Below are 26,268 nucleotides of genomic sequence, written 5' to 3'. Positions count from 1 at the left end.
TGTGTGTGTGTGTGTGTGTGTGTGTGTGTGTGTGTGTGTGTGTGTGTAGACGGGTTTTCACTATATTGGCCAAGCTAGTCTCTAACTCCTGACCATGTGATCTGCCCACCTTGGCCTTCCAAAGTGCTGGGATTACAGGCGTGAGCCACCATGCCCAGCTCCCACTGATTCATTTTTAAAGTCTTCTCAGAACCTTCCCAATTAGCTGTGGTGAAAAATCCTTATATTCCTAACTTACCATTTTAGTGAAGGGAGCTATTTAATACAGACCACCTTCAATTAAACTTCCTTTTAAACCAGGAACTAAATGGCCAACACCCTGGATACTCCTTGTTTATGTGTTAGATACAGTTTAAAGTTTAATTTTACAGCATATTTTTTTATTAGTAGTATATATTTTTAGTTTCACATTCATTGCTCATTAACTACTAGAATATCTAATCTAAAATCAAATGGTAATCCATGATTTATAATTTGCAGGGATGTCTCTTTGGTGCAGTTAAAAATGGCTTTATGTTAGCAAATTGATGGGACAAGCAGCTCGGTCATTTTCATCCTGTTTTCTAATTTGTGTGCCTTTCCTACTATTTGTAGTTATTTCAAAGTATAATACAAAACCTAAGAGACAAATTAGTATACAAATATGTGATGTCACTAAAATGCAGTTTTATACTAGCACACATAGAGGGATTAACTGTTAACGTTTTTTATTCAGAGTGCTTCTAGGGAGATCATTTAAAATTAGACTTCTGAATTCTACCTTTAAAAAGAAAACAGCATTACTTCTAGAATACAGCCTAGGGATCTGCATTTTAGCAATCTTTCCCTAGTGAGTCTGTTGCAAAGCGTGGTCAGACTACTACACTTAGAGAAACTATGCCCCAGAGTTCCATTGTATTTGTTATTTAGGACATGATGTGAGCAATGCAAATTTGTATTCGTTATTCTAGTAGAAGCTAATGAAGTTCCTTGTTTTGAAGAATACTTTTTCATTTTTTCCGGGAAGTTCCCTTCACCAAATTGAGGAATTATAATCAATTTGTTCTGATTATCATTACCATGTGAAACAGAAACCTCTTTGTGGCTGTTTCTTGACAGTCAAGTCACAAGACACTAAAACTTCTGTCCACACATAACTGGTTCCAAAGTGCTGATCACCAGCTATGCATATGTTCATGGAAGTACACCCAGCAGTGAATACCCAGTAGCTTTCTCTGAGCCTTTAAGACAAGAGAAAAGGTAAACAGAACCACCTCCTTCTCCTTCACCAAAGGACATTTTGATAATACTGCCTAGCTATCTCTCTTTTTATCTGAGATGAAAGGATAAATCTCCTCTTTCCTTAGGATTCCGGTTCTTTACACCTTTAACAGCCAGAGTAGTCTCCTCTTAAGTCAAGAATGCAGGAAACCAAGAAGTTACTTACAAAGATTGCAAAGCACTCAGCCCTCGAATGGCTTCACTGGGTACTGTTTTCAACTGATTGTTCTGGAGCGTTCTGAAAGAAATTTTTGATTAGTGAATAACAAGTAATTGTTACCATTTTTTCTTAGAAAAATTAAAAGCCTTTTTTTGTTTTCTAAAAAACATTTCCAAAGGGAAAACAGGGAGGTAGAGGTAGAAAGCATCTAACACAAGAGAATTGCAAAACTTCAAGAAGCACTTGCTGTAAAGCCAGAAGGGAAATCTATACTGCTATCCCAAGCCATGCCAGAACACAGACTTGCTGAGTAATCCACATTTCCAAGGGTGGTTTTGTTCCTGGTAATTAAGGCACTCTAGTTAATGTACGTCACCCTGGGTACCATTAGTTAATGTTAATTAGAAGCTATAACAAGTTAACTGGGAGGTATAATAAGCAAATCCGCTGGAATTCCTAATGCCTTTTTAAATTGGAATAAAGAAGAGCCCAGCAACATGGGCATCAGGTAAAGCCAATTTTGCCAAGCGGATGGAAGATCCCAAGCTCTTAAGAAACAGCAGCAATGTCCTCAATGCATGTGGGGCCAGAAGAGAAACAGAGCTTTGATCATCTACTAGTTAGGGCCTGCCGAATAGAGGCATAGATCCATACTGAAAATGAAATCCTTTTGGTTTTTTGCCTAAAGCCATTCCTGTCACATTAATAAAATGACTGCCTGACATGAATCATAACCACAGAATGGAAGAGGTAAAAGTCCCACCTAGCTCACTGAACCAGAGAGGTCTAATGTCCTGCTGAAGGTCATCCAGCACGGTAGTGGCAGAAGTGGGGGCAGTCAGTTCACATGTTTCCTAAGCTGCCACACTCCAGGCTCCTGACCACTGCCAGGAATTTATTTCCTCATCCTTCACTGGCAATATAAATTGTAGACATGTGAATGCCCTTTAGCTCTAAATTTATTTTAACATTTGGAGCACTTGTAAGCCTTTTTCCTTTCTAGGGTCAGGTAATTCAAAATTCTTATTGCTATAAAATAAGTAGAAACAAAACCCTACCAGTAAAACTTAAGTATGGGTTTGATTCAATGCATTAGCCACCCAAAAAGCCTAACTAACATTCAACTATAGTATACTGGAGGTCAGAATGCCTATTATTTAGGTTTTACCTTTTGTTATCCAGATGCAGGGTTGCCTAAATCAACCTCTAGCCTCCCACACTACCCACTGGCCACTCCTTAAATCTTTTAATCCTGAACTAAAAAAAAACTGTGCTTCACCTAGTTCCAAGCATGTTGACTATGCAGAAAGAAAATACACAGCCAGCTGTGAAACTCTAAAATTGCATTACTTACAGAACTTTGAGTTCTTTCAACCCAGACAAGGCCTTTGGGTGGATAAAAGAAAGGTCGTTGCCAGCCAATTGTCTAGAAAAAAAAAAAAAAAGTAGTAAGAAAAAAATAGTCACTCAGACTTAAAATTCAGAACTTACAAAAACCTACTCTGTGATTAAAGCTCTATGTTAAATATTTCAAGTCTATCTGACATTAAACGTGGACTTAAACCCTTGCTAAAACGATCCTGAGAGTCTTCCAAAGAGATAAATGTCTCTAGAATTTTTTTTAAGTCCCAATACAATAATTTAAGCAGGCACATTTTTATTCTGGTGAGGTCAAGCAAGCCAAAACACATTAAACCAAATTAAGTTTGCTATTCATGGTCACTCTGCAGCTTGCAGTGTTTTCTAAGGGCCTCATAAATACAAGACTACTGGTCAGCAGGCAAGAGTGTTTATACAGATTAGAGCAAACCAGTCTGTCAAGGAAGAATGCTTTTGGGAGGCAAGTCAGCCTGTTATCTCTGCATAACTAAGGGCAGCATATCCCATGCAAAAGAGAGGCAAAAAGTGTGAGTCATTGCAAGCATAACTTTCTAAACAATGGCCTATACCTTTTTTTTCTGAAATAAACAGGTTTTCCTAAAGAAATTTTGACCTGACAAATTCAAAGTGGTGATAAAAGTAGAATAAGGAAAGGATAAAAATTCTTCAGGTCCTTTTGTAAGAAATCTGGGTATCCAATTCATACTGAGCCCTACTTTTCCTCCCATTTCGCTGGGCATAGTGAAACAGAAGAAAAAGTTGAACAGAGGACATCAGGGAGAATAATCAGGAAGCAGGGCAGTGATTCACATAAGTTAACTTGTAGACAGGTGAAGTGAAGGAATGTTTTCAAATGTGTACTCAAAAATGACGGTTGTGTGTTCATATGATTGAAGACAGAACTCTTCTGGGTTCTGGTTCTGTCAGGGATACTCTCCTAAACAGCTAGATTCTGTAACTATGTATACATATTTTAATGTTCTCTTCCACACATTTTGGGATCACACAGTCACCAAGTCCTTCTTTAAAATTCCTCTGTTAAAATTTATAATTAAATATTTTAATTTTAAAAATTTATAAAACTTAACATTTATAATCCCTCCTTTAAAAGGAACGTAATTCCACTATTCTTCCTATTCCCTCCCTAAAAACCCTGCACCCCTGAGCCTTATTCAACAATTCATTCATTCACTACAAAGTTTAATTCATTCATTTAAAAATATGAGTACTTACTAAGTGCCAGACACACAATATCTTTAGGTTCCCCCCCGCTTCTAATCTGTTCCACTTGTATATCCTGATTTTAGGGATACATGAAAGATACTTTACCAGCCTTAAAATTTGAAGTCACTGTTGCCTGAAGCTCTACTTTTAGATGCCTTGTTTTCTCTTGAAATGGTGTTCCAGTTATTAATAAAATGCAAATTGCCCTGGGAAGTGTAATCCTTACCTAGCATTAACATAGAGGTGATTGCACTGAAGATGGGGGGGTGGGAAGGAGATAGGAAAGCAAACAGCCAAAAGACCAAGAAACCAAAGGGGTAAGTATAAAGAATTATTTCTTCAATGGCAAGAATAACAATGCTGGATTCTCAGGCAATACCACAAGTTTAGCACCATTCATGCTCCTAAACTAAATCATTCCTAAAAAAGTCCTCCCACCATGCAATTCGTTTCTCACAAGGCATCCAAGCACCTAAATTCTACACTGCATTGCCTTTCAAGGTTTCCCATAATCCCGGCTCACAACAGCTTGCTTTGTCCCGTCAGCCTTGTGCCCCTTCAGCTCCCAGGGCTTGCCAGAAGTAAAACAAGGGACTGAAGAAGATGGTTTTAAGTCCTCTTCAGTTGCTTCCATTTTAAAATATTTCTTTTTGGCAAATCCTCTTGGTTCTAGACTAGCCAGCTTTACCATCACATCATTCATTCATTCATTCATTCAATCATTCATTTGATGGAGTCTCACTCTGTTGCCCAGGCTGGAGTGCAGTGGTGCAATCTAGGATCACTGCAGTCTCCAACTCCTGGATTCAAGTGATTCTCCTACCTCAGCCTTTCAAGTAGCTGGGATGATAGGCGCCCACCACCACGCCCAGCTAATTTTTGTATTTTTAGTAGAGATAGGGTTTCACCATGTTGGCCAGGCTGGTTTTGAACTCCTGACCTCAAATGATCCGCCCGCCTTGGCCTCTCAAATCACTGCATCTTTTAAATGCTTCACCTAGCAACCTCATCTGTACCCCCTTAAACACCCAACTGCACTGCTGCTTCTCTTGAAAGCTTCAGTTCCTATAAACGTGCCCTATGCATGAACACTTAGAGCTCATAATTAAGCTTGGTCACAAGCTACCGTGTACTGGTTGTTTCTTGTATTAGTCCTGCAGGCCAAGTACAAATACCTTCAAGAACAGGGCGTGGATCTCAAACTTCTGTTACCACCCACCAGCATGCCAATTCATTAGCCAGAAACTGCTTTCTCAGAAGCCTCTCCTCGAAAATGCTCACCATTCAGATGCCATAGCATCCCCAGGTCTACCTTAGTGCAAGCTTGGTACAGGCAATCTCAAAGGGTTTTCTACACGCCAGTCACTCGTTAAATTCAACTGATAATGCTCACAGCCATAATACAAAGTGTTTAAAAGGTCACATTTTAAAAGATCAAATTGCACCATAAGAGCCTTAAGAGGCAGTAGCCATCTTTCCCCCAGGGCCTCAGATAGTCCTGTGACTCCTCCTCCAAGTGTTAAAAAGCTAGATTCCTCCAAAAAAGAAACACTATAAACAGACTAAGGCTGTTACAGGATTCTTATTATTCTTTTGTCTCTAATATTAGTCTTGAATGGATTTGTATCTATGGGCTTTCCTTGAGTTCTGCCTATTGTGCTGAGCTCATGAAAAAAAAATAATAAAATAACAAAGGAAAGTGGCAAAATGCAGAACACCTGACTATCTTAACTTGTCAACAGAAAAGAGTGTTTGACCACATTAGCCAAAATATTTGCTTCCTTTTCCCAAATCTCTGCCCCTTTTATAAACCATGAGAAAACTACAGTAACCTAACTTCAAAAAGCATTCTCTTTCTTCTCTACTTATCTTTAATATAAATGATAAAATGAGCTCTGCATGAGGCTTATCCTGATATACAAGCCCACGATCTAGAGAAATAAACACCACTAGTATGTGGTGGACAGTGATAATGTCGTGCAACAGGACACACTGCTTTGATTACTTAGTTTACTAGAGTAAACATATCCTGTGGAGCCTACAGGAATGTATCTACCTAAGTTTACCAAGCTGCTGTGTTAATGAATAACAAGCAGAGCAGCTTGGTAAAAGCTCTGCAGCTTCAGTAATTGCACCCTCCAGAAGCTCTTTACATGTTGCTTATTTTACAAGCTAGTATTTCTTAGAGTAAACCTCAGGGATGCTTCATGTCTAAAAGCTCAGATTCAGAAACGAGCAAAGTAAATAAATAGCAGCGTTAGGAAAAAAATCCCAAATTCTTTGGAAGAAAAAAAACTATAAGCCCACAGTAGTTGCAGACACTGTGAAAGGATAGATGGTACACAAACAGTTTTTCATTTTAATCATCTAGAGACAACAGCCCTGCTTCTCTGAGTCCCTAAGTGGTTAGGTGACTTGGCATAAGTCACACAGCTAGTACATGGAGGAGCCAGCATTCAAGTTCTCTTGCCTGGCTGGCTGAAATACTTAGCTGCTTCTACCTGTACTGCAATGCCTCTAGTGTGTCACCAAGAGATTAGGAAATAATTCTCAAAAAAGGTGGGGCAGAGTGGACTTGGGCAAGTTAATAGCCTTGTCTGAGTATCGATAGCTGTCACCCAGCAGAACAAATCTAGCAAGGAGAGTGTATGCATTAGGGACTCAGAACTGCAATTATGGAGAAATTCCCAACAGACCCCCAGTGCCATCCTTCCCACAGCCAAAGATGACCAGTAAGAGGGGCTGAGAATGGGATTCCCTGAGTGCCCAAAGGTAGGGCCTGTCTTAAACTCACTGAGACTTGGTTAAGGGTATACAGCATTCTCTGCTGTGTTTTTTATTATTATTTTTATTTTTTTAGGCAACTCTGGAGGAAAAAGAGGTGGCTAATCCTGAGGAGGAATTTGGCCCTCTGTTAGCAAAGACAGGCCACTTTCCACTCCATGCCTGGGTTTGCGCTTCTGTGCTATATAGCCAACAGTTTTCTTAGCTTCTTACTACTTCAGTATCTATTGGCTGCCCCCAGAAAACCTTCTTCATTGAATAAATCATGTTATTTCTATTTTTCTTTTTGTCCCACAAACAATATTCCATTTCCAAAGACTATGAAATACGAAAGAAAAAAAATAATTAGGGTGAAAAAATAACAGTGAAAGTAGTATGGTTTTCTGTTTGTAAAGGTGGACAGTCCCAGGCATCAGCTCTTTCCCTTCTGTGTTGTTTCCAAAGACCACAGAGAATGTCTCTCTGCAAGGTTTCAATTCATCCACTCTTTGAGTCTTCCTGTAATCACCTGAGTTTTTTTCCTCCTGGACTACTGCCATAAACTTCCACAAGATTCCTGCCTCAAACCACTTAATCTGAAAAAGCACAATTCTGAGCATTTTCCCAAAGGCTCTTTCCCCCTGCTGCAACTTAGCACAGTTACTACGTCCAAACACACCCTGCGTTGCCACCTCTGACTTTTTACTCACACCATGTCCTTCACCTGAAATACCCTCAACTCTGTCTTCTGCCAACTGAAGCCTTGTTCAAGTTGTCCAAGTAGGGTACACTATCACTGGGATGAACCCATTACGGTATCACTTTCCTTTGATTCCACAGGTAGCTTAGACAAAGCTGTCTCACTGGGTGCATCTTAGTCTGCCTCTAGTTCCTTTGTACTTCTCTGATCTTCTTCAATGATCTTATATGTCCCTCATGAGCAGTGACTAGGTCATATTTATTCTGTATTCCCTTGTATGACCCCTTACATAAGGAAGACACTTGGTATTTGCTGTAATGTCTCTGCTAGGCCCCAATGTAAGACTCTGGATTTGCAAAGCTAATATTACTACTTAAAGGGTGAGAAAGCTTCCTGATTATCTTCCCTTTTCTTCAGCTTTTCCTATTTCATTTCTTCTCCCTCACTCTCCTAACAGGAAAGAACTACATGGCTAAAGTGTCAAGTGCCAGGGCAAACATTTTCTTTCTCGACATATGCTGGAAGTATATTTTCTAAAGGAAAGGTGGGGAGGGACTTTAAATATGGGAACATCAGTCCACTGGTCCACAGAGGTATCTCAACTCATGCTGTGGTGTGCACATGATGGCACAGAATTAAAACAAGTCGAGCAGGATTTCACAGGGGACACCGTTTACCTCAAGGCAACTCCCATTTATTCTGTTTGCTACAACAGTCCCAGAAGCAAAGAGAGCAAACACAAAGAATGGAGAGAAAGAGAAAGGGCAGAGGAGAGGGAAAAAGCAACCCTCTAGACTTCCGCTTTCCCACAGGATTTGGAACCATTCCAGGAAGCGGCATATAAGTGGCTCAGTGTGTAATGTCTCTGTGAATCTGTTTTGTGTACATTTATTATTCATAAAGACCATGGATTGACACTGGGGGCTCCTTCCAGGGGAAGCTTTTTGGAAAGCAAGAGTTTTCAATAATATCCTTGACTCGTGATGCATATATGACCTGAAATTTCCCCTCTGCTCTCCCTTCCAGCAGGGAGAAAAAGCAGGAACTGCACTGGCTAAATATGGGGCACTGGTGAAGCGTGTGTGTCAAGGACTAGGCCACATTTCAGATGGTAACCTGGGGTCAAAGTTAATTCCTTCATGAAATGTCCTGAGCTATGCTGGAGTTTCTTCACTTGGGGAGCAACTTAGAAAACAAGAGAGGCGAGTGTGAAATAGAGAATATACCAACTGATATTATTTCTCTGAGAAATGGTGGGACTTAGGTTTCTTGTGGTCTATTACAGAAATTTCATTGTAGCCATTTGGCTGGAATTCTAGCCAAGAATTAGTAGAGTAAGAAATACCATATATACACTGATTAGACATACGGACTGAGCAGCGAGGAGGGCACATGAGGAGTCAGTGGCTTTCAGCAGCTGTTGTGAGGAGACGTCGGGCAGAGAAAGAGGAGGGAGGTTACAGCAACTGTGGCAGTAAGCATGAAGCACGCTTTACACACAAATAATAGAGTGCTTTCTTATTTATTTATTTATTTATTTACGGGGCAGAGTTTTTGCTCTTGTTGCCCAGGCCGGAGTGCAATGGTGCGATCTCAGCTCACCACAACCTCTGCCTCCCAGGTACAAGCAATTCTCCTGCCCAGCCTCCTGAGTAGCTGGGATTACAGGCATGTGCCACCATGCCTGGCTAATTTTATATTTTTAGTAGAGACAGGGTTTCTCCATGCTGGTCAGGTTGGTTGCGAACTCCCGACCTCAGGTGATCCACCTATCTTGGCCTCCCAAAGTGCTGGGATTACAGGCATGAGTCACCACACCCAGCCTAGAATGCTTTCTTATTAATGGCAATTTCCCTTTCCCCTTATGGAGAGGTTGGAGACTAGATGATAAAACTAAAAGAGAGTGACCACAGGCTCCCATTCACTCATGCACCTGCCTTCCCTTTGCAGAGGTGGTTACCAGATGGCCTGGCATTATGCTCCCATCAAGTCCTATCTGAAAAGTACTTCGAGCACCACCATTCCCTTCTGAGCAACATTTATCTACCCCTCAGCCATGTTTTTCCCCCTTCCTCTCCTTCTCTCTGTGTCTCTGTCTCTGTCTCTCTCTCTCTCTCTGTCTTTCTTGACGGAGTTTTGCTCTTGTTGCCCAGGCTGGGAGTGCAATGGTGCGATCTTGGCTCACTGTAACCTCCACCTCCCGGGTTGAAGGGATTCTCCTCCAGCCTCACCCTCCCAAGTAACTGGGATTACAGGCATGCGCCACCACATTTGGCCAATTTTGTATTTTCAATAGAGACTGGGGTTTCACCACGTTGGTCAGGCTGGTCTTGAACTCCTGACCTTAGGTAATCCACCCACCTCAGCCTGCCCAAGTCCTGGGATTATAGGCATGAGTCTGAGTCACCATGCCTGGCCTTCCTTGTTTCTTTCTATACCTACTTTTGAAGCCACACAGAGGAAGTATCACAGGTGGTACCCAAACATAGCCAGGCTGCTTCTCCTGGGATGCCATTCTATTCCCTCAAGTGGGTGGATCAGTGCAGTGCCATGTATGTATAAAGCACACTAGGCACAACCACTGGCCCATGACACTGCCTCCGGAGAAGGCATTGCTAGTTCAAAACTGAACTGGCCTACTATAGCCACAGGAAAGCATTTAACAGGAGGCGAGTGACATTCTTTTATTAAATGTAATTTGAAATCAGCAATATCCAAAATTCTGGCAACTTTTTTTTTTCTTTTTGAGATGGAGTCTCCCTCTGTCACCCAGGCTGGAGTGCAGTGGCCCCATCTCAGCCCACTGCAACCTCCACCTCCCAGATTCAAGTGCTTCTCCTGCCTCAGCCTCCCGAGTAGCTGGGATTACAGGTACCCACCACCATGCCCAACTAACTTTTGTATTTTTAGTAGAGATGAGGTTTCACCATGTTGGCCAGGCTGGTCTTGAACTCCTGACCTAAGGTGATCCACCTGCCTCAGCCTCCCAAAAATGCTAGGATTATCACTGTGCCCAGTCGGCAACTGTTTTAAAAAGCAAAATCTATACTTCTTAAGGTCCTGAGGCATATATTTATTAATATGTCAAGGGTAGACTATGTGTTCAGCACTATGTTGGCTCCTATGAGAAATGAAGACTGAAAGAGGTATACTGGTTCCAATGTAGGGGCATTTGGTATCAATATATGTAAGAAAAAACTATCATGTGTGTAGTACTTTTCATTTTTGTTATCCCATTATTATACAGGTTAAGCATCTCTAATTTGAAAATGCAAAATCTGAAATGCTCTAAAATTTGAAGATTTTGGAGTGCAGAAATGCATGACACCCAAAGAAAATGTTCTTTGGATATTTTGAATTTCAGAGATTCAGATTTAGGATGCTCAAGCAATGGAAATATTCTAAAATCTGAAAGCCAAAACACTTCTGGTCCCAAGCATTTCAAATAAGGGATACTCAACCTACTGGCCCTCAAAACCACCCTATCCGAGCAAGTTTATCACCTCCCACTCCTCTTGTTTTTTTTGGTTTTCTTTCTTTAACAGATAAGAAATGTGAGCCTATTTCCTACATGCCTTCCTCAAAACCTACCGCACCTAAATAATGTAAATCCCAGGAATAAACTAATATAAATCCTAGAAACAGAACAGTGTTATTTTGTGTCATTCTCTCTGTTTTTGAGAATGAGTGTCGCTCTGTTGCCCAGCCTGATGTGCAGTGGTGCAATCTCAGCTCACTTCAACCTCTACCTCCTGGGTTCAAGCAGTTCCCTTGCCTCAGCCTCCTGAGTAGCTGGGATTACAGGTGCCCACCACCATGCCCAGCTAAGTTTTGTATTTTTAGTAGAGACAGAGTTTCATCATCTTGGCCAGGTTGGTCTTGAACTCCTGACCTCAAATGGTCCACTTGCCTTGGCTTCTCAAAGTGCTGGGATTACAGGTGGGAGCCACTGCGGCTAGCTTGTTTTGTGTTATTTTCTACCGTTGACTTCAAAAGGACCAGAGGATGTGGTTACTTTCTTAGTGAATAAAGACAGCTAACAACTAGCAGCATCCTTTATAGCTCTGCTTCAACATTCTTGCTATCAGTGTAAACCTCATTTGATAGAGCTTATCAGAATAGTCCTGTATCAACTAATGATGTACTAACACATTTCTTCACATACTAGGGAAGACTTTTGCATCTTCATATAACTCTTATGAAAGTATATGTAAAAATTTTATATGTTTAAAGAATATACATGAATTAAGAAGCCCTTATTATGGAAATTCTCAAGGTTTTAGGATAGCTTTCCTTTGCCGAGAAGGGAGAAATTTTTCACATATATTTCATATTATATATTCCTATTTAAATGCACAATGAAAGCAGTAATACTTAACAAACAATAAGTATGTTTCTGCTTAAACTTGGTTTACAGGTCATCTAGAAATCTTCTACCTACTGAAGAGCTTTATATTCAATTCAACCTGCACCAAATTGGCCTTTGCGTCTCCAACTTCTTCTAAGAACGCATGGAAGACTTTATTTTATAGGTAAATCAATAAAAACCCAGGCAACAGTTACATTTCCTGAGCAAAGTTATCCTGACAACCTAGTCATTTACCCTCTGGCAAAAAACACATGCAATATCCACCCATGTGAGAAAATAATATGTTACAGCTTTAAAAAAAATTATAGCTAACGTCAACCAACAAATATTTATTGAGTTTCTACTACAGGCCAAGTACCCTAGGTATGGCAAAGGAAGTACTGAGTTTTCCCAGGACATTTCTCATTTCATTTCTTTTACATAAGGACAGTTCATTAATCATAAACTTCAATGGAATTCCATTCTTATATAGACTGATAAGGTTTCTTACATGGATCAATTCAAAACGAGAAGAAATTCTTTATCTTAACCCCTCCCTCAATTTCAAGTTCAAGAATGTGGTAGCTGTCACTAAGGCCATATAGAAGTGTAACCACAGGCCCTGCCCTTCCTTAGAGAAAAGTCAATAGAGTCGAGGAGACAAGTACACAGTGACACATTTGAAGCACAAAATAACAAGACATGAATACGCTGCTAAGTGGTGAGGGGTAGAGAGTGCAAGAGGGATTTGGTAAAGGAAGATCAGAGAAGGCTTCATATGGCAGAAAGGGCTCAAAATGGCTGTATAAAATGCATAAAATGTGAATATAGAGAGGTACTCTGGCAGACACTATTGGTTGCTTTCCTAACACCCATTCACACCCTCCTGGCAGAGCCTATATTTGTTAAAATATCCTCTCCTTCACATGACTCAGCTGCATGAGTAAATACCAACTGGCCTTAACCCATCCTGCTGGTTCCATTCCGGTGACTGATTTAGGGATAGAACTGTGACCCCAGCTCTGGTTAAAGAAATGAGAGGAAGTCTGCCGGGGATTTCTGAGAAAGACAGCTCTATTCCTAAATGAGAACGCATTAGAAGGATGACCCTTTTCTCCTTCTAGATGCTATCCTGTCTGAATAGTCTATGCAGAGTGACAATAGGACGGTTCAGCCCCTCCTGGGGAGAGCATACTGGCAAGCAGAAGAGACCCTGGGTTCTTGATTCCGTGGCTGAGCAACTCCACGCTTCCTTACTTTGAACTGAGCTTTCTCACTTGCTGCCAAAAGTACCTTAACTGCCTAAATGATAACTATACTTCCTTTCTAACCTAGTAATAGAATGGTGATTTTAGTCCAGACAACAATATGCCCAGCTCAAAGGTCCTGTTTCCCAGCATTCCCTGCTGTTTGGCTATGTGACTAAGTTCTAGCCAGTGAGATGTGAACAGATGCATTGCGCAGTTATGTTCAAGATGGCTTCTTAAAGGAAGCTGGCTACTGGAAACCGTGCCCCTCTTTATTCCCTACTTCATCCTACCTACTGCTGAGGATAGGGTCTTGATAGCTGAAGCTCCAGGACACAGTCGTCTAGTGATCTTGACATGGAAGCAAATATACCAAGAACTACAGAGCAGAATATCAGGGCCTACGTCTCTGCTAACTTTGTGATGCATCACAGTAGCTCCAGGTCACCAGGCTGCAGATTTCATATACAGGTAAATAAAATAAAGCCTGATGTGTTTAAAGACAGTGTTACTTGGAATTTTCCACTATAAACAGTTAAATCTAATTGTAATACAAGAATTTAGGAAAAGAGCTAAATTTGGCATGCCACACTGTGATAAAAGCAGCACAATTATAGACAGTATATCCAATATACAAAGACTAGCTAGGATAAGAATGTTTCACAGCTGGGTGCGATGGCTCGTGCTTGTAGTCCCAACAGTTTGGGAGGCCAAGGCAGGAGGACTGCTTAGAGACCAGCCAGGGCAACCCCTTCTCTACAAAAATACCAAAATCAGCTGGGCATGGTGGCATATGCCAGCTACTCAGGAAGGTGAGGTGGGAGGATCACTTGAGCCCGCGAGATCAAGGTTGCAGTGAGCTGAGATTGTACCACTGCACTCCAGCCTGGATGACAGAGTGAGGCCCCGCCTGAAAAGACAGAAAGTTTCTAAAACTGCTGTTCATAACAACACCACAAAGCAAACAAACACTTGATCAGTAAGAGATTTGTTACACAGATGTGAAGCATCCAAATGATAAAGCACTATGCATTTATTAAATGATGATAAAAACTAGATGTATTAATATGTAAATATAATATGGCATATAAGTGGTAAGTATAGTAAGATTCTATTTTTAAAAAGAAATTGTATACACATATTCAGAGAAAAGTTTGGAAGGATCTATAAAATATTAACCATAGTTACCTCTCAGTGGTAGAATAATGGCTCCATATCTTTCAAATATTAAGTCTTCTAGATTTAAAAAACTGAGTATCTACTTATTTTATAATTATTTTTTAAAAGTCCAGTTTTTATGAAGCATTTTTATAATTATGATTTTTTTTAAAAAGCTGACTGTATCTGTTATACAAATATTTCTAGCATCTCTAAAATGATCATCTTTGAAGTAAGTATGCATATAATCCAAACTAACAGATAGTGAACAGAGAAAAATGATTAACAAATTCCAAGTCAAAGGTCCTACTAAAGCACATATTTATTGTGTTGAATAAGCATGACCTGACTAAGAGTGGTCAATGCATGAAAGAAGTGACTTATCCTATTTTCTTGCTGGAAAATTGAATCCTGCTAGTAGAAAATCAAACACATTTTCATTTACTTAGAGTAACTACTATATTTAGCCAAAGAATAGTCAGTATTGATTAAAAATAACAAATGAACCAGCAAACCATGGTTTCATCTGCCTCTCTACACTTTTGGAATCCCATGTCAAGGACTATCATACAGAACCACTCCATTCTCCTGCCTGATTTCCACTAGTCCCCTATGAAATCCTGATTTATCAAATCCAAATTCTGAGTACATCACATCTTTCATCACCTCCAGAGTTATGAAAGCACTATGGGACAAAATTAAAGATCTAGTTGGTTTCACTACAAATATATATTATCTAAGCCCAACTGGGGCCTTAGAATTCTTCTATAATCCTTTCTTCATTTCAGATTGACCCAACTAAACAAATATTTCCCACAGTATGCCTAGTCCCTAGGTTCTAGTGGGCTGTGAATAACTATGGTTTATTTCTGCCCAGCAGGTTTTCCTTTCTCTTCTGCTTCCTTTGGGGAACTTCTCAACTCTAAGCGGTCCTACTGAGATGAGTTCAAAACCCAGGTTGCACCATGCCATCCCAAACAAAGTGATGGTTCGAGGACAGGCATATGAGGTCAGTCTGGCCAATCAGGATCTCCCTAGATGTTTTCTGCTGAAAGTGGTGAGGAACACTTTTAGATATTTATTTTGGGTGTCTAGATGCAACGATGTACTGAAAGTTATATTTCCCATGCTATGGAGACAGGCTATTTGCAAAGGAAAGAACGAAGCCAAAACACAAAAGTAGAAACAACTGAAACTAAGAAATGGAAAGCATGAGAAAACTCTTGTAGCTTTGAAGCCTCAAGATCCAGTAACATCTGAAGCCAACTCCACTTCTTGACTGTCTAGTTCTATCTACATGCAACAACAAATCCTCTATTATGCCTCATCTGGGTTTCTGTCTCTTAAACCCAATAGAGTCCAGTCAAATACAGCACATATTCTAAGCCTTAGGCACTCTCCAAAAAGTGCCTACAAGCAGTTCCCAAATGCCTGTTTTTATGATGAGTTTCTTTACCCAAAATTCACTTTCACCACCTTACTGAAATGATTCCAAAAATACTTAAAGAAGTCAAGGCCTTTTCTCACTATCTAGTCATGGGCATCTTTCTCCAGCATGTCAGTGTTGATCCCTCATTTCTTTGTAAGAACCTCTCCTCCCACAATTCCTGGGGCAGAGTTCTGCCCCAGTTATGCTGCCCCTCTGGCACTTGGTCTTCTTCCCACACCCTGATTCAAATGTTTCCCAAGGAGTTGTCTTTGGCTTTCTTCCCTTTTTTTCTACCCTCTCTCCCTTGGCAAGCTCTTTCAATCTAATGTTTCCAGTAATCACCTCAAAATAAAAGACTCCCAAATCTATACCCATGATACTCTGTTCTATAAGCTATAACCATCGTTCTTTATCCTGGACTCCACTCCTGAATTTTTCGATGCTTCTACCCATATCCCACCTGAACTCAACATGTACATTAAAAACAGCATTTAATTTTCTTTCTGCATGGTTGCTAATTTTATCAAAGCACCACCAGGATCCTGGTAATCTTAAAATTCAGTGTTAATGATGTTACCCCTATCATCCCAACCAAGACATTCTCTTGATTCTATTTCCATAACATCTCCTCCCTCTCCCTGCCTCCCAACTGCCCTAATTCAGATTCTCATGATTCTCGCCTAGACTATTGCCATTGGCATTTTCATTTCTCCCTTACCTCTCTCAACTTCAAACTCTCTGCTGTGATTCTACATTTTCTGAAGGTCATATCTGAACAAGTCATTCCCTAGCTCAAAAAAAACTTCAAGAGTCACTCAAGAGTTTAAACTCTGTCAGTCTGCCAAAATGTCTTAATCTAGCCCCAAACTCTTTTCCAGGTTTCTTTTCTATAACGTCCTTTCAATAATTCAAAATTGCAACCAAACCAACCATTTTTACCACCTATCCCAGTCTGTGTCCCCACCTTTGCTCACGCTCCTCTGTAGATCTTTGTGCACTCCTCTTGAATAACTTCTCCTGTCCCTCGAGGCTCTCCAGAAATGCCATCATTCCTTCTTGCTAGAAGTAATTTTGCTTCTGTTTTGAACTCCCATAACGAGTATACCATCCCACTCCCTTGACGGCAAGAATCCCATTTGATCCAGCACTGGACACGGTGCTTCAGCCAACAAAAGTTTGTTAAATTTATTATATACTGCCTAGCAAGTCCTTCCTCACCCTCTCCACATCTACAGGGGCACAGTGAGATCTGAGATTGACACCCAGCTTCCTTATAATGAGCTATGTAAACTTGGGTAAGTTACTTAACCTCTCTGATGAAAAACTTGGGGTCCCCAATCAGCAAAATGGGAATAATGATAGCTCACAGAGTTTTATGAGTCAAAACAAAACAAAACAATGTTTCCTAGAAGGGCCTATACAGTATATTAGTACAAGCTCCCTTACAATTTCTCTGTTTTCACCCTTAATCTCTACTCTAAGAACTCCCCAAATGACACACTGTAGGGAATGGCTTAAGTAAGATTAAGTAGCACTCCTATATGAGTTCCGTATGTGCTTCCCAACAGTAAGGATGGTCATCTTTGCTACCAAATCAACCTACCAGAGGGCTGCAAAGTGGAACAAGAGAATGCTTCCAAAGAAGATAATATTTTTAACTATGAAATATCACCGCAACTGAGGAACTATTTTGCTTTTTCTGGGAAATTACTGCAGTCAATACAGCTTATCTGAGAAGGCTGCATCAAGGGAGTAAACGTTGTGAGTCAAACTTTAGTTTGGAAGCAAAGGAAATTCCTTATTAGAGGAGAACAATAGCTACTTTCTACAGCTCTGAACAACCCAGAAAGACTATTTGAGACTACATATCTCAGAGATATAAAAACTGATAAGAAATAGAAGAGATGGCATTGAACTCTGTAAGGTCTAATTCTGGCTCAGTTACATACTAACAAGCCACTTATCCACTATTGGATCTTGATATTCTCATCTGCAAAATGGTATGGCTAGATAAGGAAACTTTATTCTAGGGAGAACTCCTTGTTTACAAATTTGTTCAGTAAACTTACTACAGAAATATTGGGTAGCTGATCACCCTTGACAGTTAGATGTTGACCTACTTAGAGTTGCAGGTAATAGTGAGTGGATGGTCCCTTTAGCTTCCTTCCAATTCTGTGCCTTTTAAGGCAACATTATAGCTTAGAAATTAAGAGCAATGACTTGAATCAGATTCACATAGATTCAATTCCTGGTTGTGGTTTGACTCCATGAGCACACTTAGGTTTTCCACCTCTCTACAGCCTCCAAGTCATCATCGTAAATAAGTTATAATAAACTCCTCATAGGGGTCTCATAAGCATTAAATCTAGTAGAATATATTTTTAGCACATAATTAAGTTTTAGCATTAACTTAGGTAGGGACTATGAAAAAATAGTTTTAGAAATTTAAAATGAATTACTGAAACAGGAACCAGATATAATTTATTATTCTGGATAATATCCTGGACCAGAATTTTTTTTTCTTTTACTCTAAAGGATATCAGTGGGACAGCTGTTGAAATTTGAGTAAGAATTATAGATCAGATAATAATATATATCAAAGCTAGTTTTCTGAGTTTGACAATTGTCCTGTGGTTATTCAAGAGAATATCCTTGTGTTTCTGGACTAAACACTACAATATTTAAAGATTTATGTACAATTTACTCTCAAATGGTTCTGAAAAAAGTGTACACATATTTTGCATGTGTGTGGAGAGAAAATTAACATTTGGGGAATCAGAGTGAAGGGTATATGAAAAATTATGCTTGCAATATTTTAAAAGTCTGAAATTTTTTTGGTACAAAATATTACATAGATGTACGTGCAGAAAGTTTTTAAATATGTTTTGTATATATTATTGTCATGGGATTGAATAGCTGTAGTTGACATATATGTGTATGTGTATAAATATGTAATTCAATTATTTAAAACTATTTAATTTGACCCACCCCTGTTTTTGTTTGATTTTAAATCTTTCTGCTTAAATCATTTACTAGTCCCTTTCTGTAAAGTAGTAACTCCGTTTAGAATTAACTATCCTACAGATGAAACAAAATGACAGGTAATCTTCAATTAGCGTTCAGAGACCTAAGTTTCACTTCAGGTCTTGTGAAGAGACCTAAGTTTCACTTTAGCATTGTGAAGTCTTCCAAAGTCAAATCATGTTTTGAAATGACTGGAACTATCCTAGTCATATAGTGTGCATTAAACAATAACTGTCCAAGTGCCAAAGCTGGCAATGGCTTCTATTGCTGTTGCCACATCAAAGGAACAGCCACAGCAATTTTTTTTAGTGACAGCCTATGGAAAATTAGCTGGATGTTCCTTCTGCTGTTTCTAACTCAATCATTTTCACGTCTTTAAATTTCAGCCATTCCCCAAATGAACACCAAAACCCGACAAACCTAAAGGAAAGCCAAAAACATGTCTGACAACGTCACATCAGGCATCAGAGCCTGTCAACGCTAAGTGAATGTTTTCTTAAAATTCTGGGTTTCCTTTTACATTGCTAATAGAAACTCCAATTTCTGCCCCCAAGCAAAGCCATCTCTCCTTCAAATAACCTCAAGAAAGGCTGCAATGTTTAAAATGATTAGTGAAATTTCTCACAATGACAAAGCACTTTATGGTCACAAATCAGTTTTACATAAATTATCCCATATTCTCTTTACAGTAGTTCTATAAGAAGTTCCATTTTAAAGAATAGGAAAGTGAAGTGCAAAGATTTCAGAACATTTCATGTACTGCATTCAGGGCCAGAATCTATGTTTCTGTATTCCCAAAAGGTGTGGGGGAGAGCAGAAATCACTGGGTAACGCTATTTATGAAATAAAACTTTCAAAAAGTAGGTTAAATATGCAGAAGGAACAGGATTAGAAAAAGAAGGAGAAAAAAAGTAGGTAAAATGTGAGAATAAAACAACTGGCAACAATAGTATCTGAAGTACATTTCACTGAAAAAGTTGGATGGAATATTTCCTGGGGAACAAATACATATCACTCACAGTGTCCCAGAAAGAATGCATATCTCTCATGGTGTTCCAGAAAGAACTGGGCTCTAGGGGCCTGACTTCAAGCCCTAGCCAAACAGCATACCAGGCTCGTGAACTCCAGTAAGGCCCTTAACCCTGTCAGCTCAACTTCTACCTTTGTAAAACTGACTTTCCTCACAGAGTTATGGGAATGGACTTCTGTTCATTGTAAAGCTCACATACCATTTTCTATCCTGTCTTTATCAAATGGAATTCTTTGGGCCCCAAACAGATCAGATCTCTGTGTTCCCAATCTCAGCAAATGGCACCCAGTTATTCAGGGCAAAACCCTAGTCTCATTCCTATCACTCACCCAAATATCAAATTAAACTCCTTCAGGACAAGCCTAAATTTCTTATCTGAAAATGACCCTTCATTATCTGGCCTCATCTCCTGACATTTTTCCATATGTACCCTTTAATCTTGTCATAACAAGATGCAAATTTATGCATCCTAAAACTTGTGAAATTTTCTATCTCCATGCCTTCCACATGCTATGAAGTTCTTCCCAGAACACCCTTACTACCACCCTCATTGGTTAATTCCTACATGTCCTTCAACACTCAACAGAAGCCATTGTGGAAGACTTTCCCAAATCCTACAGTCTTAAGAAAATACACTATTTTAGGCCTCTGCTCCCTGCACACACATCTTCACCATGACGCACCAAGTGTTGGTTTCATTTCACCCTCTAGATCAATGTCGTCCAATAGAACTTTCTGCAATGATAGAAATGATCTACATCTGGGTTGTCTAATATAGTGGCAACTAGCTATAGGCAGCTATATGAGCACTTGAAATGTGGCTGGTTCAACCAGGGAACCGAATTTTTCCATTTTATTTAATTTTATTTATCTTAAATCTGAACTAATAGCCACCTGTGGCTAGTGGCTATGGTGCTGGACAGCACAACTCTAGAGGGTCTGTCAACTCTGAAGATGGGTCATGCTTGTGTCTGTGTTCCCAGCACCCGCCACCTGGCATAGAGTAGGATTCAGAGTTTACTGAAGGAATAAGGAAATGTGTAAGTATCTACACATACTTCTGTATTCTTGGGGAGTGATTTCTCCTAATACCTCAAGCATTCTACCACAGTCAAACATCCACCACATCAAATTTTGCCAAACCCAGTCACATCTTGTAAAGTACACCTCATTAACTAACATGGAAAAAGCCCTCAGCAAATAATTTCTATTCAGGGCATTTGGCTTCATGATCACTCTTAAATGACTTCCAGATGACTTCTGGACAAATAGTTATGCTGTTTATGAAACATTACAATAGTCATGGCAGCATCGTTATGGAATGTCAAAATCAACTACACTGTTTAATATGAAAAAAGCATAGGCTTTTTATCGTATTTATATTAACATGGAAAATAAATTCCCTTGAATGTTTCCAGTACTGCACAAGTATGAAAGACTATTTTGAAGTATTCTTTAAAAGTAACATTCTGCTCTCCTAACTGAATTCATTTCTGAAATACCATACAACATTTAGAGAGGGTATACTGACTTGATTTGATAGGTTTCAATACCATGATAGCAGAATATGGACAGAACACGACCTTGCTACAAAGAACTAGCAGTCAAATTCAATTTGGTTCCAATTAAAAGTCCTGGTTGACAGAATTCATGAGGTTGGCATATGGTTGGTCCTTTGAGATTTTAAGAAATCTAAGATGTGAACTTCATTAAGCAGATTAAACAGGTTTGACTCCACATCCAGGTCTTCACTACAAAATTCCTTAAAGTATAACTGGCAATCAAAGGCATCAACAAAGATTGTCTGCACACAATGGCCCCGTCCAGGATGAGGGGAGCTTCTCCATTACTGGCCTGGCATATTACCCATCCCATAGTGATTATATTATACAATGGCTGAACAACCATTTGTTAATGTCCTTCCATCGCATAATTACTTCTGTAAAGAGAGAATAATCCTATAGTCTAAAATTGTATGTGAAATAAAAAGGAAGAGGTAAAGCATCTTAGGGCTTGATGGAGAGAGGTGGAGGTAGAAACTTCAAATGCATGGTTTGCTTCTTTGAAACCCAATTGAAAAATCTTAATTAAAAATAACTTTATGACAAAATAATCAGTGTTCACTATAGGTAAAAAAAAAAAAATATACACACACACAGGAGGCAAAAATAAAACACATACTTCTACCCAAAGATAACATTTGGTATATACTCTCGTGCTTTTTTCTCATGCACTTTTAAAACAGTAAAATAAACACTAGGTAGCATTTACATAACATTCACTCTGCTAACTTTCCTAACCATTTAACATAAATTAATTCACTATCTTCACTAGAACACTACCAGGGAGGGGCCATTATTAGGTGCACCTTACAGACAAAGAAACTAAGCAGAGAGAAGTAATTTGACCTAGCTCATAAACTTGTAAGTGGCAAACAATCTCTATTCAATTTTTGCTGTGGGAGCATTGTGTTTAAGAAGTGTGGAAAGAAAAATTTCTCTTAAATTTTATTAAATCTTTACTATTTCAATATTCTATCAGAGTACATAATCTGTATATCTTATTTGACTCCTGTTCGCTGTTCTCCAGGGAGGGACCAAAATAAGATGGAAGACTTTCACTGACTTGGATCTAATACTCAACAGCTGGGCTGTATGACACAATCTGTAATATAGATTTAGATTCCTTCAGGGCTATCTCTTTGATGTTCTTTGTAACAAACCGTCACCTTCCTACCTCTATATATTATATAATCCATTACCTTGGCCTTTAGAAGCCTATATTAACTTAATTCAAGTCTGATTTTATTTTTTCACTGGGATTCTTAAAACATAATATATAGTTCCCCATTCTTTTAAAACCCAAAAGTGTCTATTTTGATTATGGACTTCAAAAAAATGTGGAGAGCACAACAAAAAGGAGGTTAAAACAAGGAGAATAAATATTTCCACAGTGTAAACTATTAAATTGGAAATGTGACATGCAACTGACAAGTTCAGAAACATTCTCAAAGTTAGAGGTGCTCTTAAAGATGAGGACAGTGTTTCATGCCTTCACCCCATTTCCAAAGGTCGTCTGCAAATGTCCAAGGGGACCTACCCTCAGTTTTCTGCTGGTTCGCTGTTGAGATTGTTGCTCATGACCCTGAAACACCTTGTGTTATTTTTTATGGTTCTGTTACCCATATAGCAACTCCTTGGCAACAATGGTAATTATACAGCAGCCTTGTTATCTCAGAATAACACTGTAATTAACTGGTGTCACTGTAGCATTTGTACTTATGATAACTGCAGCAAAAAAGAAGTCCTATGGAAGTAGCATTTTTTTAGTTATGGCTTTCAAAAATAGCTTCAGCAACTACACTGCTAGTAAAACCAAGTTTGTTTCCCCCAAGAAACATGACTTCCTCAAAACAAAGCCCACTGAAATTAAGCTATCAAAATGTCTCCTATCAGAAAACATCAGATTATCTCTGTAGCAAAAGCTTTTAAAAAGAATTGGGGAAAAAAGACATACAGACATATTTCTCAAGGTAATACTTACAGCTCTTCTAGAAAAGGGAAGTTCTTAAATGCATCTTCTGGCAACTGAGTAATGTTGTTCATACTGATATCCCTGAAAAACATAAAGTTAAGAGTATTGTTAATTAAGTGATATGAAGCTTAAAGCATTTAATCCAACAGAAAACTAACTAGTCACTGCAATTTTGTGAAAGAGCATAGAAGACACAGCAATAGTCACAATTTGGCTTCAGAATGCAATATTCAGAAAACACAGAGAAGTTAAATGTTTTGTTATAAATTATATCCCAGAATTTAGAAATGTACCCAGATCCTGTATTTTCCCCCCTTAAGTATCCTTGGAAAAAATGTCTCAAACCACCTACAATAAGTGGGCCACGGTGGTTTCCCAGTGCTTTGGTATTCACGGTACTACCGATACCTGATCAAAATAAACAAATGAATACCCTAGAAATGATACATAGAATTTGCAGGTGAGGGTGGCTTCTGGAGTCACTCAAGGACAATAAAAGCATGTCCTAGCTCTACCCTAGTCATATTTTCTTCAAAACCTATAAAAGTCCTCCAGGTAATAGTTGTCGGTGGATTTCATGTTCTGCCTATGAACAGATGCAGGCTAAGGACAAGTGCATACATGATAGGTATGCGATCAATTTCCAGTTTTCCCTTAAAAGCGTCCGCAGAAAGAAAACTCACTCAACAATATAACTCAACAATTCACTAGTTCAAACAGCCAAAAAATACTTTGTTAACCATTTCTCTCTTCCCTGGCAGCTGCCTTTTGAACTGGCTTTCTCTGCCACACTCTACTTGAGATCAGCACCGTGAAAGACAGGTTAAAACAGCCCCATAAGGGAAAGTCCCAGCATGCGCTGGGGCAGTGGAGTTGCCTCCTTCAGTTCCATGGTGTTTAATTCTGTGGCTGAGCCCTTGGGTGTCCCATTTCTAGGACCTGGCATGAAAGTTCACATGTGCAACTTGTCCATTAGAACAGTATATATATTGGTATGAGGAAACAGAAGAAAAATGAAGCATACCAAAGTAAGCTAACAACAATAATACAGTGTTATTCCACCCATTCCATCAGGTAAAATTTTCTTTTAAAGGAGGTGACACCTTCAGTAACATGCTAGGTACATCCTTTCTCCTCATGTTTCCTTTCACTAAAATTTAGAAATAGAATCCACATCCTTTCTTACTAGCTTTTCCCAAAGCAGGTTTAGAAACATGTTTTGGCTTGGGAATAACAGTAACAGAAGCAGCAACAAAAACAGCAGGAACAGCAGTTAACATGCAGTGCATGCTTGTAACATGACAACACTGCACAGATAATCTTACCTTACAAATGGGGAAACTGAGGCTTACTGGGGTTAAAAAAAAGCTTCCCCAAGACCATTCAACAATCAGTGTAACAGAAAATGTGAACACCAGAGCCCACAGCCTTAAGTGCAAACAATGAGTCTTCTTAAGTATTATTCGTATCATGTTATTAATACTTATCTCCAGTGGTAGTCAAGATATAAAACAAACACTTGAGTCCCACCAAGCTTACAAACTGGGAGAACTGGGAGGAATAATGCCCCTAACATCTTGACATAATTATCCATGAATCTCTGGAAAAGCACTTTTGCTTGACAACTAGGGTCAAAGAAAAAAAATAAAAAAGACCAGGAATAGCTTTAGCAATTAAGGAACCAATGCTAATATACATTTCTTAGCACAAGAAATTTCCCTTCAGATGAATCTTATGACCATAGAGACACACATGCACTCTAAAATTTTATATCATTGAAGACAACTCAAATCCTACTAAAGATAACTTATAGGAAAAGCCAAATTACTATGCTTCTCTAGGGATTACTATTTTAAAACCCAGGCCCCAATACTACTTTAGTCAGTGATCATTATCTCTGGGGGAAGGGAAGAGGAAACGCTTTGTTTTTCATAAACACTCTAGCAAGATACTGGAGAAATGGCACCAAAACAGGGGTCAGAAAAGGCAGGCAAAACTCCCACACTGCCACATAGCCATTTTATGTACTGGGCCTCCATCTGCTCATCAGTAAATTGAAGCTGATTGGTTCGGTAGCTTCCTGGCCTGACATTATATACTGTCAGGCCAGGAAGTATAATGCCTTTATACTGACAGTATATAGTGATTCACACTTTTCTGTAGTTTCTTCTTGGAGGAGTCCACCTTTTCAGATAAAAACAGATGAGATTCATTTTGTAGAATGTTTATGAAAAGTTTATCATAATGCAAAGTTTAAAGACTATCCCTCAGTCATTATTAAATTACTAAGTCACTCTCACGGGAGATCCATTTGCTTTTCTCAAGAATACAATAAAACATATATCATATTGAAGGCAAAATAATGATCCAATATGAGTAAACAATGATTCTGTAAAAGATCGGACAGTTTTGGTATTTTTTGGTCATTCCAATAAAAAGAGAAAGGACAACAATAATTGATTGCTTGACGAAATGAGGCATTCTGTACCATTTCTCTAAGCTTGGCACACCTGAATTCAGGTGCGTTATCACTGTAACAGAAAAACTGATTAATTTCCTCATCAGAAAAGGTCTGGAGCAAACCAATTAATTGCCTCATCAGAAAAAGACACATAATTAGAGACAATTTATACCACACTATTCTTTGCATTCCAGTTTTTTAAAACATGCACAGCTCTCAGTTTTTCCCTTATAGTAACAAGACTTAACAGGTAGTTTTGCTGTGAGCTGTAAATGCAATTAGCGAGACTCCATATTTACAAACTAATATATGTTAAATACATGGTGAGGTTTTATTTCAAAGCTTCAGATTCAGGAGCAACACTTCTTTCTAAATTTTTCTTAATTTATAATTTCACACACCCAGAGAGTTTCCCTCTTTACAGGTGTTTTCTCTCACTCTTTCTGGGATTCAGTTACACCACTTATGAAGTAAAAAGTTGAGGGTGGGGGTAGTGGTGAGCTATAAGATGTTATCTGTGGAGAAGTTCTAGAAACCTGTGGTTACAGAG

The 26,268-nt window shown here is 39.1% G+C and overlaps 1 protein-coding gene across 4 annotated transcripts in view; it reads right to left on the bottom strand.

Annotated features, from left to right (window-relative positions):
- Nucleotides 1-26,268, bottom strand: part of LGR4 (leucine rich repeat containing G protein-coupled receptor 4) — a 105,843-nt gene that overhangs the window by 23,945 nt on the left and 55,630 nt on the right. For 3 of the 4 annotated variants that reach the window (XM_032283704.1, XM_032283701.1, XM_032283702.1), the window contains exons 2-4: nucleotides 23,267-23,338; nucleotides 2,775-2,846; nucleotides 1,427-1,498 (exon numbers count right to left, since the gene is read on the bottom strand). In XM_032283704.1, coding sequence (XP_032139595.1) covers nucleotides 1,427-1,498; nucleotides 2,775-2,846; nucleotides 23,267-23,338 — 216 coding nt within the window. The remainder of the gene's footprint in view (nucleotides 1-1,426; nucleotides 1,499-2,774; nucleotides 2,847-23,266; nucleotides 23,339-26,268) is intronic. The other variant, XM_032283703.1, reaches the window with a different exon arrangement.

This window comes from Sapajus apella, unplaced genomic scaffold (assembly GCF_009761245.1).
Source record: "Sapajus apella isolate SASKATOON/1434 unplaced genomic scaffold, GSC_monkey_1.0 scaffold14, whole genome shotgun sequence".
Lineage (NCBI taxonomy): Eukaryota > Metazoa > Chordata > Mammalia > Primates > Cebidae > Sapajus > Sapajus apella.
The sequence above is the reverse complement of the archived record's forward strand: the minus strand, read 5'-3'. Positions and strand labels throughout refer to the sequence as shown.